The sequence below is a fragment of the Balaenoptera musculus genome, chromosome 16 (assembly GCF_009873245.2).
Source record: "Balaenoptera musculus isolate JJ_BM4_2016_0621 chromosome 16, mBalMus1.pri.v3, whole genome shotgun sequence".
Classification (NCBI taxonomy): domain Eukaryota; kingdom Metazoa; phylum Chordata; class Mammalia; order Artiodactyla; family Balaenopteridae; genus Balaenoptera; species Balaenoptera musculus.
Window position 1 is genome coordinate 80,792,819 of NC_045800.1, and position 15,966 is coordinate 80,808,784.

Sequence of the window (15,966 nt, forward strand, 5' to 3'; positions counted from 1 at the left end):
TTCAAGAAAAGGAAATCCTCAACAGCCATTTGGTGTTTTCAATCTTTGAAATTTTAGCCATTCTGATGGGTGTGAAGTGGTATTTCTTTGAGGGTTTAATTTGCATTTCTCTAAGGAATAATGATACACCTTTTCAGATGCTTATATTTGCATATCTTCATTTGTTAAGTGTCTGCTCAAGACATTTGCACATTTTTGTTTGATAGATATATGAAGAATATATATTGAGGGAAACTGATGTTTATTGGCACATTAAATGTTGAAGGCAATGGATATTTACTGACACATTCTACGTAGGCTTACAATTGAACTCTTTATGTATCTGTCAATGGAAAACTGAATGACCCTGAAATACGGAAAAAAAATCTTGTGTATATGATGTCAGATAACTGTAAATAACTTTAAATTATATAAAACCAAAAATCTAAAAATTAAATAATTTTAAATTCATAAAACAAACTTAAATAACTTTAAATTACACTTTATCCATTATGTTTATTACACATCAAGCTCTTTGAAGGTGAGATTGTGACTTCTCCATGGACTAAGGGAGAGATCTCTATGGTTGAAGGCAAAGTGAAAACCCACGTCACTGATTCAGTTCGCCTAGGATTGAGCTAGAAACCAAACCAGTACCGTGCATGCTAAGGTGAGGTTTCTGTTTCTGTACTTAGCAGTAGATGCTGTCAGATATACAGAACATACAGACACGTGGACTATTTGGGGGACCACATGTGGGAGCATAAGCATTGTGTGCGAAGGGCTGCATGCAAGAGTCCGCTTGGGCATTTGACTGCCAGCGTCGTGGTGGGTATCTCGTTTTCAGCCCTAGGCTCATAGCTATGGTACTTTTAAGGGCCTCTACCTCATTCTTGGGTTTTCGTTATTTATTTTTTAAGCAGATGTCGGGAACCCATTCCGGACCCACTATGTCAGTCTCTGTGTGGGTGGTGCCAGGCTGCACCTTTTTGAAAATGAGCTTCTAGGTGATGGTGAGTACACCTTCCTGGTGTACCTCTGGCCCATCCTCACAGGCACGCCTGAATGATTTAAAGCCCTCGGGCAGGCCAATCTCCAATTAGGAATCGATGGAGTTGGTATAGATACGACATTAACGTTTCACGAGGGCCTCTTTTCCTCTTACAAAAGTAAGGGGCAGAAGCGAGAGTATCAGATGCAAGGCAGCTCTGGTGAGACCTGCCCAAAGCTCGCCTAGTGGGACTAGGGCGGGGCTGCAAGCCCCCTACCTGCGGGCGCGCGCCCGGGCCCACCGTGCACGCGCACGCACTAGCGCACGCCGGCGCCTTCCCGTGGGCGCTCGGGGTCGGCGGCGGGCGGGGCAAATGGAGTGGGTGCTGGCGGATGCACTGCTCTCGCAGAGCCGGGACCCCCGGGTCCTGCTTGGGGCGCTGTGCTGCGAAGAGGCTTCCGCGGAGCGCGTGGAGACGCTGCGCTTTCTTCTGCAGCGACTAGAGGACGAGGAGGCGCGCGGCGGCGGCGGCGCGGGCGCGCTCCCGGAGGCGGCGCGCGAGGTCGCCGCCGGGTACCTGGTGCCGCTGCTGCGGGGCCTGCGGGGGCGCCCCGCGGGCGGCGCGGACACCGGCCCAGCGGCCCGCCAGCGCCGGCGCGTGATGAGAGCGGCGGGCGCGGCCCTGCACTCGTGCGCCCGCCTCGCCGGGGGCCCGCATTTGGCGGCCGCGCTGGCCGAGGAGGCGCTGCGCGACCTGCTCGCCGCGGGCTCCGCGCCCGGCCTCGAGGGGGCCGTCGAGGCGGCCGTGGAGGTGCTGGTGGCCGTGGGGCCCTGCCTGCGGCCCCGCGAGGACGCGCCGCTGCTGGAGCGGGTGGCGCGGGCCGCCCTCGCCCTGGCACTAGACGGGGACGAGGCGGGGCCCGCCGAGGGTGCGGCGGCGCTGGTGGCCGGGCGGCTGCTGCCGGCGCTGGGCCGGTGCGGCGGGGCGGCGCTGCGGGCCGTGTGGGGCGGGCTGGTCGCCCCCGGGGCGCCCGAGGGGCCGGGCCGCGTCGAGCCGAAGCTGCTGGTGCTGAGCGCCCTGGCGGAGAAGCTGCTGCCCGAGCCCGGCGCGGAGCGCGCCACGGCGGCGCGCGACGCGGGCCCGGACGCCCGGCGCTGCTGGCGCTTCTGGAGGACGGTGCAGGCGGGGCTGACCCGGGCCGAGGACGCCCTGACGCGCAAGCGGGCGCGCTACCTGCTGCAGCGCGCGGTGGAGGTGTCGGCGGAGTTGGGGGCCAACTGCGCGTGCGCCCCCCAGGAAGGAACCGGTACTTGCTTCTTTGCCCCCGGGCCCATCCCTACCTGGCTTTACTGGGAGGGAGGCCCCCTGCTTCCGACAGTCAGCTCCTGGGGTCGTCTCCGAGATACGTACTGAATTGGGTTATTCTCATGGTCCCCATAAAGCCTGAAAAACCTTGGGAACCTCATGTCGAGGGTGTTTTCTGAACTGACACAGATCACTGCAGTCGAGAAGAGTCTGCATCTCCTCAACTTTCTGACTCAGAGCAGGTGGAATACTGTATCCGTGGAATAATTTAGGAACGAGCCCAGGCAGGATTTTATAGACCAAATTTGCACTGTATCGTGGTAGGTCCGTTCTAGCAGAAAAGAAGAGTTAGCGCCCATCAAATTGAAAGGAAAATTATTTTTCCTTTCACTGAGCGAAAATTATTGAAAGGAAAAAATTATTTTTCCTTTCCTTTTCACAATTCACTGAGCGATGAATTGAGTCTCGAGTGTTAGTTTCCATGACACAATTCTATCACATTCTTTTGAAATTTCCCTTGGTAGTTCTCTTAGCAGGATTTATTAATATTTGTTAAGCATATGGGCCTTAAGTCGACCTTTGGAGAGTATTTTTGAAATTGATTTAGTTGAATGAGGTTTTAATTTTTTTACATTTTGAGCCTGTGCTTCCTACCACTTTATTGCAGAACAAGACTAGATGAAGTAGCAGGGCCTCCCTTCAGTTTGGTATGTTCCCATTGATTGAGTTGTTCACTGAAATTATGTGAAAGTACACTTGTCATCTTAAATTAATTCTGAGCTATCAAAGTCAAAAATGGATTGACTGATTCAAAACTGCCTCAATAGATAGAAAATGTCTACTTTTTCAACTGGAGCTGCCTACTTATTTATACTGGTAAAGGATTTTTGTTTGGCTGAAGTTGTGAGTAGATTAGATTTTTATATAAGCTTAAAACATCAGGTAGTAAATATTTTAACAGTCCACAAGTTGATCATCCAATGAGAGTTGTCACTGGAAAACATTTTTTTAATTACCAAAGTTAAACACTCATTTATTTTAAAGAGTCAGTCATTCTGCAGTTTTAAAGATAAGCAGTGGTCTTATGCTTGTGCCCCCGCCCATTTCCTTCATTTCAGAGGGTAGCCACTTTTACCTCTTTTAGCTGATTATTTTGGTATTTACCGCCATATCTTGAAATGATCTAGTAATGTCATAAAGTCCAATGTCATACTTGTAATTTTGGTTAAATGTGAGTTCAACAAAATTATGACTATGAAAATACTGTTCACAGGTGACCTATGTATATATGATGGGTTTGTTTTTTTTTTTCCTTCCTGCAGGTTTTTCCTAGATTAATGTCATTTATGTTTGGTTGTCTCCATACTTATCACTAATTCAGCCCCAGATTCTTAGTTAATTGTCTAAATCCTTCCTGTACAAAGTCAGATCATCAGGCATTATGAATTTTCCTGAAGAAGTGTCTCCTAGAGTCCTCTTACAAGCTCAGTCTGGTGCACAGCTGGCATTCTTAGATCTGCCTTCCCTGTCATCTGGGGGATTCCCTTCACCTGATTCTGTGTTGGAGCTCTTGTTTCCTGGAGTTCATCCTCTTTTTTGGTTGACTCATTTGTTTTGGTGTAGTGTATTTTCTAATAGTTCCCTGAGATAAAATTTTTTAAGACCTTGCCTATCTGATAATTTAATCAAAGGATCCTTTATGTCTAATATGTTTTCATTGTTATCATTTCTGTCACTTTTTTATAGTTTCCATCTCCTGAAAATCCCCAACTGTTCATGCATGTTGTCTACCTTTCCATTAGATCCTTTAACATACTCAGCATAGTTACGTACAAGTTCTGTACTTGGACCATATCTGAGTTGGGTTTTGTTTTCTGTTTTATCTCTTGGCAGTGGGATCACTTTTTTCAGCAGAGACTGAAATATTTATGCCTTCGAGATAGGCACTCCTCTCTGTTAGACTCTTTGGGTTGAGTCACTCTGGTGAGCTGGCTTTGGATTTTGTTGGTGGTGGATTGTTGCCTCCTGATGTTTAGTGTGAAGCCTGTAAGGTTTTTCTCAGTGTTGTAGTTTTTCTCAAGCCCTCGATGCCGACTCCACGGATGGAGAGCTTCCTGCATGCCTCTGTCCTTCCCTCAAGGGTAGACTGCTGATGTTTGTTACCTGGTGCAAAGCTTGAGATGGGGAAGGAGGGAACTTTTCATTTCTCCTACAACAGCCTCTTCTTAGGCCCCATGTGCCCGATCCTTAGGGTTCAAACTTTTTAGCCATCTCTGCTCCCTCTCCGGTGGCACATAACCTCTGCCTCCCACTTAATGAAGGGTTAAGAGTTTCCTTAACTTCTCCTGTGGCGGCTGCATTCTGCTTGTATCTGTGGAGGGTCTTGGGTGCTGATATTCTGCCCTTCCTCCACAGCAGCAGACCTGCTTCATGTGAGTGCCGAACACATAAGAGGCTTTCCTCGTGTCAGTGCAGGGTCGAGGGGAGAGCAAGTTTTTAGCCATCCCCAGGGGCAGCCAACTTTGCCTGGTATGAGAGCAGGGACAAGGGTGGGATTGTGGGAGGGTTTCCTCCGGGGGCCGACAGCTTTGGCCTCCTGTCAGGGAAGGGTCCAGGGTGCAGGCAGGCGTCTTCAGTTGACCGCCACCTTGTACTCCTGCAGGGCATGGATGGGCTGTCCTTTCAAACCTCGGTGGGCCCTGCATGCCCACGCCTCCAGGGTCCCCTGCCCTGCCCACAGTCTTTCTTGAACACATGGGAGCGGCCTTGAGGAAAAGAGCTGCTGAATGGGTGTGGACTCCCTTGGGGTTCCCAGAGTTTCTAAGTTGTGCACTCTTGGCCTTTAAAAACTTGTCAATTTTTTATTTTATTTTTTAACTGCAGTTCGTGTGTCCTGTCTTATTCTTGGAGAGGCTTTTTGCCCTTTGGAATTCAGAGAGCAATGCAATCTCAGCTCTCTGATGGACCGCCCCCCACCCCCCCACCAAAGTTTAGGGTTTGGTTGATAATCCAGCCTCTTTCTTCTCTTTGTTGGTGTGGCAATAATGTTTTCTTGTGGTTTTCTTGGAAGCCAAGACCAAGCGTATCTAGACACTTTTATTTTGCCCTCACATTCAACTGATGGTTTGATTGGGGTAGAATTCTGGCTTGGAAAACATTTCTGTTCAAAATTTTAAAGGCATCCATCTGATGTCTTAGAAGCTCGAGCTCCGATTGTTACTGTTGAGAAGTCTGAAACCATTTGAATCGTGTTTATTTGTGAGTGATCTGTTTCTTCTCCATGGGTGATTATAGAGACGGTGTCCCCAGCTTTCTGCCATTTCGGTTTTGAGGGCCTGTTTACATCCTGGTGTAGGGCACTCGGACCTATTCAATCTGGAAATCATGTCCTTCGGTTCTGAGAACTGCTCTTGTATTACTTTGATTTCCTCCCTTCCTTTTTTGCTTTCTGTTCTCTTTTTGGTTATTGAACCTCCTGGACTGGCCTTTAACACATCTCTTCTCTCCTGTTTTCTATGGTTTTGTCTTTTTGCTCCACTTCCTGGGTGATTTCCTCAACTTTATTTCCAGTCCTTTCTTTGAGTTTCTTCTTTTTGCTCTCAGATTTTTATTCTCATGAGATCTTTTTTGTTCTTGCAGTGCCCCCTTTTTAATAGTATCCTGTTTTTATATCATAACTACACTATCTTATCTCCCTTTAAAATATTAGTGAAAGTTTTTTCTTTTTTAGGTTTTCTTTTTCCTGTGTAGTTTTGTTTTCTCCAGATTTCCTTGTTTATTTGTTTTGGTCTAGATCTTTAGTGTAGAGGTTTCCCTAGATGTCTGGTGAGCCTTAGACACCTGCTTCTATGTAAGAATGTGGGACGAAATGTCAAGTTTAAAGCTCTAAACACATGAGTGGTGCTTGTTGACTGTGCACCTCGCTGTAAGGTGATCTGGCCAGGGCATTTTGTTAGGTAATCTCTGGTGAAAGTATTTTCAGGTCTTTCCTCTTGGGGTGGCCACATGCCATGGAGAAGGTCCTTTGGGACCTGAGAGGCCAAGACAGTGATGGGGGCAGGTGGAAGGGGGTCTCAGCATCCAGGGTGCATACATGTTCATTTCCAGTTTTCATGTGGCACTCACCCTTACCTCAGCCGTGTCCAGTGCCCCTCAATCTGGAGACCCACTCTTTTACCTTTCCCAGAGAATAAATCCCAGTCTTTTTCCTGTTCAGAACACAGGAAAGGGCATCTGGGGATGTGTTTCTTAAACACATTAAACAAATCCTGTTTAGTTTAGCCTTGATTTTCACCTCTACTTACTGAAGTATTTTTTGCTGCCAATTCCTTAGACTTGGGGGGATTTTGTAGTGTGAATCAGATGTTTTTTCTTTGCTTTCCTTGTGCCAACTTAATAGTCACTTTTCTTGATTCTGTTCGCTTTTCATCTGATTCGTGGATCCTTATTTCATTGCTGTTGTCTGCTCCCCTGTTTTCTCCATTCTTGGGTTTTTGCCTTTGAAAAATCTCTTACTGTTATAGTGAGATTCTTAGGGAGAGAAAGTAGAGTACATGTGTTCAAATCTGTCATCCTTACCCAGAGTTCCAAGGTAGTAACCTTAATTTTTTTTGAAAAAACCTCCTTTTGAGATTCTTGTTTGCCAAGCCTCCTACCTAGGCTCTAATCCAGGGGCACCCTCCATTGTTAGAGAAAACAACATTTGGTAATAGTAGCATAATTTTAAGAACTGTTATCATTTAGAAGTTTATGAAATTTTCTAATTTAGGAACTAAATCTAGGAACTAATTTTCTTTTTAAACCATATCAGGCCCAAGTCTGTTTTGGTGGTCTGAGAAGAAAAAAGATGAGCTTCTAAAGTTTTGGGAAAACTATATTTTAATTATGGAAACTCTTGAAGGAAATCAGGTAAGTGTTTTCATATTTTAACAAATCCTATGTAGATGCAGTTTTGGGGGTTTTTTTCCCAAACATTCTGTAAAAGCAATACAAAAAGGCCAACTTGGATATAGCATAATGGAGTCCAAGCGTACTTTTTTTTCTGGCATAGGTGCAATTTAAGATTGACTATAAACTCAGGAAATTAAAGAATACTTTCAGCTGACTTAAGTTATCATTCAAAGAATTCAGTCTTATTTGATCTTCCCTTGACATTTACTTCTAAAATGTTTACCAGTTTTTAGTTTCTTGATGTTATGAATAATCTCCTAAGAAATACACACTAAGGGAAATGTTACTTAAAGTCTGAGGTAAATTGTTATTAAGTAAATAATGACCCTATAATGGCCCTTAGATTTTGTAGATTTCCTTCCTTCCTTCCTTCCTTCCCTCCTCCCTCCCACCCTCCTCCCTCCCCTCCCCCTCCCTCCCCCTCCCTCCGTCCCTCCCTCTCTTCCTCCCTTCCTCTCTCTGTTACATCTTTGCATTCTTGGTCCTGAGAATGGAAACTTGAAAAATCATTTGCAGTTGACTTTGAGTTCATTTTTGTAGGATCGTAGAGTTTTTAAGTTGAGAAGAATCTCTTTAAGATTACCTGCTCTAGTGCAGTGTTCTCAAACTTTAACATTCATTAGAATCACCCAGATGGCTTATGAAAGTGTCCGGCCCACAGAGTTTCTGATTCAGTAGGTCTGTGGTGGGGCCTGAGAATTCAGATATTTTACATGTTCCTAGGAGAGCCATAAGCCGCCGTCTGGGCACCACACTTGGAGAACCCCTGTTGTAGGGGTTCCCAGTCCGTAGCTGCGGGGCCCGCCATCGTGGAGCCACTGGGAGGTGTCAGTCCAGATGCATTGTTTGTGGACTAAAATAATTACTCATATGAACTAAATATATGTCGATACAAGGATGAGCAATAAAGGAAAAGCATTTCTAAACACATATAAACTGTTACGGTTTTCCTGAATCAGTATATCCTCAAGACCCTCACTATTTAGAAACTGTGATTTACCTTTAGTTTGTAAGGGTATGTAAATTAGACGCTGGTATCTGTAGCAGAGTCTAAGAATGAAGAGCACTGAACTCTGAACTGACTCTACTTCTAAATGTGTGGCCTTGAACAACGTGAGTAACTAGATAAAGCGTTGCAGTATTTTTTCCTCTTTGTAATATATTGGTATACAGGCCCTGCCTATTTTCCAGGGTGGTGAGGAGGAACAGAGTGACTGTTGTATAAATAGATGAAAAGTCTTCTGAGTTTTGAACGGTGAATTTTCATTTCCTGTGGCTTTTTGCTTTTGTTTTTTCAGATACATGTTATAAAGCCAGTTTTACCAAAGCTAAACAATCTGTTTGAATATGCAGTGTCAGAGGAAAATGGTAACAGTTACTTTTATTTTGCTTTTTTATAACACTGATAGTTTTTCCCCTTAATTTTATAATTAACTTTTATTCATTGTAGAGCATGTTATAGGAATATATGAATTTACTGCTACCAAGAGACAGCTGCTAACGTTCCAGATACATACCTTCTGGATTGATTGTTCATAATGTTTTTTTCTCACTCAGCAGTATAACCAAATGCATTTACCTATGTCCTTAAATAGTCTTTGAGAATTTAATTTTAAATGACTGCAGAGTTTTCTATAATTTAGAGGTATGGTAATTTATAAACTTCTGATTATAGAAAATTTCAGACATTCACGGAAGGAGAAGAGTTTGTATGATGAACCCCACCACCCAGCTTTAGCAGTGATCAACTTACGCCAGTCTCTGTCTTACATCATAGGTGGCCTCTCCTGCTCCCTCCCCATCAAATGATTTTGAAGCACATTCCTAGACAGCATATCATTTCATCTGTAATTTTTTTCAGTATATATCCTTAAAAGATAAGGACTCTTTGGTAATGTTTTGATCATGGTGTATTATTCATTTTTAATAAGAGCTCTTTGGTATTATATATTTTAAGTGCTTTCCATCCTTATTCTCTTAATATATCTATTTCATTGTTAGAGTTATTTTCTTGAGGTTTTAGCTATTGTTCTGTAGGTTGGACTTCTTAGGAAGAGAAAATTCCAAGATGCTATTTTAAATATGGTTTTTAAGTCCTTTATTAGTTCTATATTATGAGAGCTTTTTAGGAGAAATAAAATGAAGCTGGAGCTTCCTAAAATTATTTTATGAAATTAAGTTTAGATCAACGAGACAGCTAAATGCAAGCTAATGGTGCTTTGTATTCATATGAATGATAAAATGCTACATTATCATGTTTGCACATGAGAAATAACCTAGGTAAATGGGTTTTAGTGCCTACTTTAGATAATTACAACTTTAATAGTTTGACCCCTTAGGAATTGAGCTTTATTCAGCTGATTGCTATGGTTGTTTTCTGATACACTGGGATTTTTCACAGACCATAAGAGTCTGTAGTCCCACCTGGGGCTAGAATTTAATTGAATCCTGTTGTGACTTCACTTATGCATTTACTATTAAAATGATTCTGTTATTACCACGTTTTGCCCATAGCTCTTGGCAAACCAAATCAAATAGCAGTGACAGATTTTGAAAAATCACCACTGCCAAAGGATTGAACAAGCATCTTGGTGTAAATTACAAAAAAAAAAAAAAAGGACTGATTTATTTATAGAATGCCATGAGTTAAAAATGCAGAGTTTTTTTTCTAATAGTGTTAAAGGATATTTCAAAAAAGTTAAAGTATGTCCAAGGTACATACTCCATTTTTTGTTTCTGACTCACTTGTATATTTACTTAGTAGATGTTTACTTAGTGTCCAGTACATGCTAAGCGCTGGGATAAAGTGGTGAGACAGATGTACTGTTTTTCACTTGATTTTTGTCTGTTTTCCAGGAAAAAATAGCTTTGATTATAAGTTCTAGACAGGCAACAAACAAGAGGCAGAAATGGAGTTATCTAGTGAGTGAGGCCATACCTTGGAGAGGGCAGCTAGGAAAGACCCGCCTGAAGAGTGACACGGAAGTTGAGGAGACAGCTCTGGGTGCAGAAGCCCTGAGATGGAAACAGCTCAGTGGGGTGGAGGACCAGACCAGTCAGCCACAGCACAGTGGCGTGGGAAGGCGGGGTAAGGTTGGAGTAGTTGTCAGAAGCAGTTCATGCCTCGCTTGTTTTTTAGTCTGAGTTTTGAGAAGCCACGCAGGGGTTTTAAATAGAGCAGGGACAGTTTCAGGTTTCTGTATGAAAAATGGATTGAAGTAAGGTGAGAGAAGAATTGGTTGAAATCACCCCAAACCTAAAGTTTCAACCTGTGTGGGGCCTTATTTAATTTTTGTACGCTGTAGCCACTATGACATTAGCTTGCAGTCTTTCTAAATGAATCTCTCTGAAAATGGAATACCAAATACTGAAGTTATTTTGGTCATTCAGTAATTAAACACCCTCAGATGTGATTAAAAAGAGACTCACTTTTGCGGTGTTATAATGAAGTTAATGTGTTTGTGTTTATTTTTGAATATGTAGTTTACATGGGGCAACATAATGTGAGAATCTTAAGTCAACATTCGGTGTTTATTTCCACAGGATGTTGGCTCTTTCACCCATCCTGGCATCTGTGCATTTATAAAAGAATGTTTGAAAGTGAAAATAAAATCCTGACCAAAGAAGGCGTTACCCATTTTTTGGAGCTCTGTGAAACAAGGGTTCTTCCATTTTCAGCAGAATTTTCTGAGGTGATGACAACCTTTCCCTTTCCTTTTTCCCTTTGTCAAAAGATGAGGGGGCGAAGGTATTTGTTTTATCCTATGTGATCTTCAAAAATATATACTAGGGCTTGAAAATCGCAAGTAACATTTTAGAGATTTGCATACAACAAATCCTATTTCTCTAAACTTAGCTATCGTACTGGGAGAACGCTTTCTGTAACGTAGTTTGTCGATAGGCTTCCTGCATCATTACCAGTAGTTCTTTGGTATCAATATTCTGATCAAAAGTCAACAGCATGAAAACTGGTATAGGAGCGTGTTAGTGATACTGTTTCCACAGTTCTGAATCACTGAATTATCGCTCTTTGTTTAGTGATGCTACACCCCCAGTTCTGAGTCAATGAATTACTATCTACTGTACTGAGCAGAGGTTGCCTTTAGAGCTATATTATTAGCGTCTATGCTTCCATTTATCAGAAGTCACACAAAGCAAAGAGATTGTGAGAACTACAGCTGTGATTTAAAGTTTTATATTATGGTGCCACATGAATCAGGTGATCACTGACGTAGGTATAGTAATTTACCTCTCGTTTAGAGGTAACTGAAGTAAACGTTCCTAATTGTCCAACTACATGTATAGTGTTTTAATATGCATCATTTTTCTACGTTCTCCTAGCCTTCTTGCATTTCCTGGAAGCTTGGTTTTGTCTAGTAATATTTTTGAAGATATGCTTTTCCCCCTTTATCTTCCAGGCATAGGGGCTTGAATTTTCTCTTGAGTATCTTTTTGTTTTTCCTTTGTTACTACCTTTATTTTCCACCCTGTGTCCCTTCTTTGGATTCTTTTCTTCCTTCTTAGCACAACATGTACTCTCCTCTCAGTATTCCATGTTTTTATCAGGTGGGAAAATTCGGTATTTGTTTTGTCGTTCTGGTGGAATTAAGGTATCCTCCAAGACTATTATACACCAACCTACAGCATGAGAGATCAGCTTTGCTTGTAACAACTCTTCTGGTGCCCTGTGTAGGATGTGCAGTTACAGCAAGCTGACTGTTGAAAATTACAGTTACAACTTAACATCAAATACTTTTTTCCTTTTTTTTTTTTTAGTTTATTATTGGGCCATTAATGGATGCACTTTCAGAGAGCTCTCTATACAGCAGGTAAACAAACATTGTTATTTAGCAGCAATGCAGTCATATGTATTTGGTATATAAATTTAATGTGATTATGAAATATGACCAGATTGTTTAATGAATTTGGTACATGAATATATGTTGCCTTGTAGATATTCAGCTTTTTCTAACCATGGCATCCCTTCTGTGTTTGTTATTCTTCTTGCCTTTCTTCCCGTAGTTGTGTCAGGTGTTTCTCTTTTTCTTTTCTTTCCTACTTTGAACCCATCCATTCTTGGGCTTTTGGGAAGGATATCTTACATAGCTACTTCTTTTCCCTTACTCCTGATTTCTGCCTTCTTGGAAATTGTAGTGGCTTTGGCTGACCAACACTTGACACTTTTTAAACTTTTGATCTTGACTTATAGAAAAGTTGTGAGAATAATACAAAGAATTCTCATTTATCTTTTATCCACATTCCCTAAATGATACTGTTTAACCATATTTGCTTAATCGTCATCTCTCTCCCTGTGTGTGTGTGTGTATGTGTGTGTGTGTGTGTGTATACCTCTGTTTCTTAGCTCTGTCTGCTGAGCAGACTTACCATCTATATTTCAGTGTCTGTCTGTCCGTCCATCCATCCATATTAAAAACCATCAGTTCACACCTGCACACCCATTTCTAGTCCACTACCACAGGGTTCATTCTAACTTTCCCCTTTCCATATCTGACGGTGGAGGCCATTCTCCATGACATATCGCTTATTTGACACCATTACCCTTTGTCAAGGTTGATACTGGGAAGAGCTTGTCAGTATTGTCCCTTTTCCTCATTTTTTGAGCATTACCTGTACTCTTGAATTATATCTTCAAAAATTTCCCTTGCTTTTGAAATTATGTTGTCTAATTTTGAAAACTAAGTTTATTTATACTTGCAAGTCTTTTGTTTGGTATATCTCTAATAGAAAAAAACTCTCACCACCAACTTCTTTAAAACTTTTAAGTTAGTCTGTGCTAAGTTATATTAATATTTAGTCCGATTTAATATCGAAAGAGCATAGCAATGCTAGATTTGCCAATTATTTTTGATTTTCAAATAATCATTACTGTTGAATAGTTTTCTGAAGCAATTAGACGACTGGAAAGCAGTAAAACCAACTTGGTGCTTTCTGAGAGTTGACAAACACATTTATTACGAAATGCCTTCAGTTCCTTAGCACCCTAATGTGTTCAATTAACAGATAATGTCCCTGGCCGAAGCATATAGCAAAAGAAAAAAAATGTGACTTTAGTAGATGTTAACAATTAAATGCTCTTGCAAAAGTTACTTATTACTAACATATGTCTTTCTGTGAATGTTATTTCTTTTATTTAATACTTAAAGATTTAAAATCATTGGATTAGGTGTTGGGAACAATAAAATATAATTTTAAATTATCATTTTTAGACTTTTTTTAAAACGATACTATTTGGCAAGATTCATGTATGTGTGTCAGAGAAAGTATCATAAAAAAGAAATCCATGCCTGCTTAGTATAGCACATCACTAACTCACGTCTGTTTTCCTAGAAGATCCCTGATGTTTTTATCAGAAGGATCCTCAAGATTTTACTGAAAAATAAAATGCAGGTTTAGAAGAAGAAGATGGTTTTATTGTTTTATTGTTGAAAGACATTTGGGCCATATTCCATTTAGTTTCAGTATACTTATTTGTAAATAGATTTAAAATATTTGTTTTTTTTCCCCTTTGTCTGTAGGTCCCCAGGCCAGCTGATAGGAAGTGGTTCTCCATTGGGATTGAAATTACAGAAGTTCTTAGTCACTTACATTTCTCTTCTTCCAGAAGAAATAAAGAGTATGTGTCAGCAAAGAGTTTCATTTTATTAGCTTAAATTTTTAGTATGTTGGTTGTAAGCACCAACCTATGACTATTATAATCAGTATTATCAAAATAGTTCCTTTTTCCAGAATATGCAAATTTTGTCCGAATTATACACATGTCCATTGAAACTGAGTACACAATTTTACTTTTGTATATAACATGATACCAGTATTGGTATCCGTAGCATGGAAGCAGTTTTGGAATGTGTGCTGCAGTTTGCCGTTCTTTCCAATTGTCTCTATTCAGTTTCAAAAATTAGCGAAAAAATAGGTCGAAGAAAGAAAGAACCTGGGCTTAGGAAAAAGTTATAAACAGAATATCTATTGTGGCAAAGTTGTCCCTTTATAGATATTGACTCAGAAGGATAAGAAAGAAAAAAATGCTTTTTGTAAGACCTTGTATCCTAGAAATATCCCACTTCTTCAGGTTGGAGATGTATTTTTCTTTCTGATGAGCTATGTTGGTAAGCAAAGCACAAAACCAGTGTTATTTTTGCTTGAGTAGCAGGGCCCACTCACTCTTCTTTCCGAGTCTTTTTTTCATTCTGGGCTTTGTGACTTAGAAAGTGACCCTGGCTATGAAATATATATACTTTTTCTTTTGTGTTTAATCTGCAAATAGGGTGAACGATGACCAGTGGTACTGTGTATTCAAAAGTCAGGGGAGAAAGAGAAAAGATGGTCACCTGTATATCACAACTTTAGATTTATAGAAAACGGATTGTTTTGATTACTTTTTTAAAAAGTTAAACTGGAGAAGATAACTGTCAGAGCCATTCTTTAGTTTGCTAGGATTTGGAAGTTTACAGTCTGGGGATTAACTTGCCGACCACATTGGCACATCTCACGTCCACAGCTCAGTGTGAGTGACATGACGGTGATCAGTGCCCCCTAGAGTTTGAGCGCCTAGAGTTTGTGGCCGTGTGACCCTTGTCAGGGTGGTGAGTGAATAAGCAATAGAGGCTTGGCTGTTGCCATCCTCCTTGTGTCATGAGAGAGCTATGAGGCAGAAGATGGAAACTTAATTAGTCCAACAGGAGGGAGGGCAGGTAGAATGTTCATTTACAGTTTTTACTTTGTAGTTTTTTCTGTCAACAATATCCTAAGCGTATCTAGTTCTGGGCTAGGCACTTTGGGAGATACAAAATACATGTAATACCCTTTCAGGAGCGTCCAGGGATTTCTTAAAAGTCATTCTAAGTGATGATCTCAGGAAACAGACATTTTTATTAACTACATGACTTGAAGATCCTTAAGATCCCACATATTAGCAGAGAAAGCAGGATAGAGCTCCATCCTTTTGTATCTCAAAATACTTAAATTAATTACAGTGATTAGGTCCAGGGTAGGTATGACATAACCTGTGAGAAAGATCTAATATTACTGTTTGCAGATACCAGAGGCCAGCTACCATAGGTACTTCTTATCCTGTGTTTCTTTAATATCTCCAACAGATGAATGGTTTCCAACAGTAAAAAATTTATCTTTTACCTTAACTATTAAATATATAGCTACATGGTTATCAGAATTTCTACAATACACTAGAATACTTACCTTATTAAAAAGGAATGAAATTGAAATGACATTGATTTTTTTTTTTGTTCCCAACAGCTTTATTGAGATATAATTCACACACCATAAAATTCACCCTTTTAAATTGTTCAGTTCAGTGGCTTTTAGTATATTCACAAAGTTATACAACTATCACCACTAATTCCACAATATTTTCATCATCCCCAAAAGAAACTCCTTGCCCATAAGTAATCAAGTCTCATTTTCCTTTCCCCTGGCTCCTGTCAGCCACTAATTTACTTTCTGTCTCTCTAGATTTGCCTCTTCTAAACATTTCATATAAATGGAATCATATAATATGTGGCCTTTTATTTTATGTCTGGCTTCTTTTGCTTAGCATAATGTTTTTAAGATTCACCTATGTTGCAACATTTTTCAATATTCCATTCCTTTTTGTAGCTGAATAATATTCCACTGTGTAGATACTTCACATTCTGTTTATCCATTCATCAGTTGATAGATGTTTGGATTGTTTCCACTTTTAACTATTATGAATAACTCCTATGAA

At 40.9% G+C, this 15,966-nt stretch overlaps 1 protein-coding gene across 6 annotated transcripts in view; it reads left to right on the forward strand.

Annotated features, from left to right (window-relative positions):
- The first annotated feature begins 429 nt into the window (after nucleotides 1-429).
- The window catches only part of TARBP1 (TAR (HIV-1) RNA binding protein 1), a 63,964-nt gene continuing 48,427 nt past the window's right edge, over nucleotides 430-15,966 (forward strand). For 4 of the 6 annotated variants that reach the window (XR_005016801.1, XR_005016798.1, XR_005016800.1 and 1 more), the window contains exons 1-6: nucleotides 430-2,277; nucleotides 7,087-7,184; nucleotides 8,525-8,594; nucleotides 10,770-10,918; nucleotides 12,003-12,055; nucleotides 13,763-13,860. Coding sequence is in view for 2 of the 6 variants with exons in the window: in XM_036828481.1 (XP_036684376.1) it covers nucleotides 1,344-2,277; nucleotides 7,087-7,184; nucleotides 8,525-8,594; nucleotides 10,770-10,918; nucleotides 12,003-12,055; nucleotides 13,763-13,860 (1,402 nt within the window). In the remaining 4 variants the exon portion in view is untranslated. The remainder of the gene's footprint in view (nucleotides 2,278-7,086; nucleotides 7,185-8,524; nucleotides 8,595-10,769; nucleotides 10,919-12,002; nucleotides 12,056-13,762; nucleotides 13,861-15,966) is intronic. The other 2 variants (XM_036828481.1, XM_036828482.1) reach the window with 2 other exon arrangements.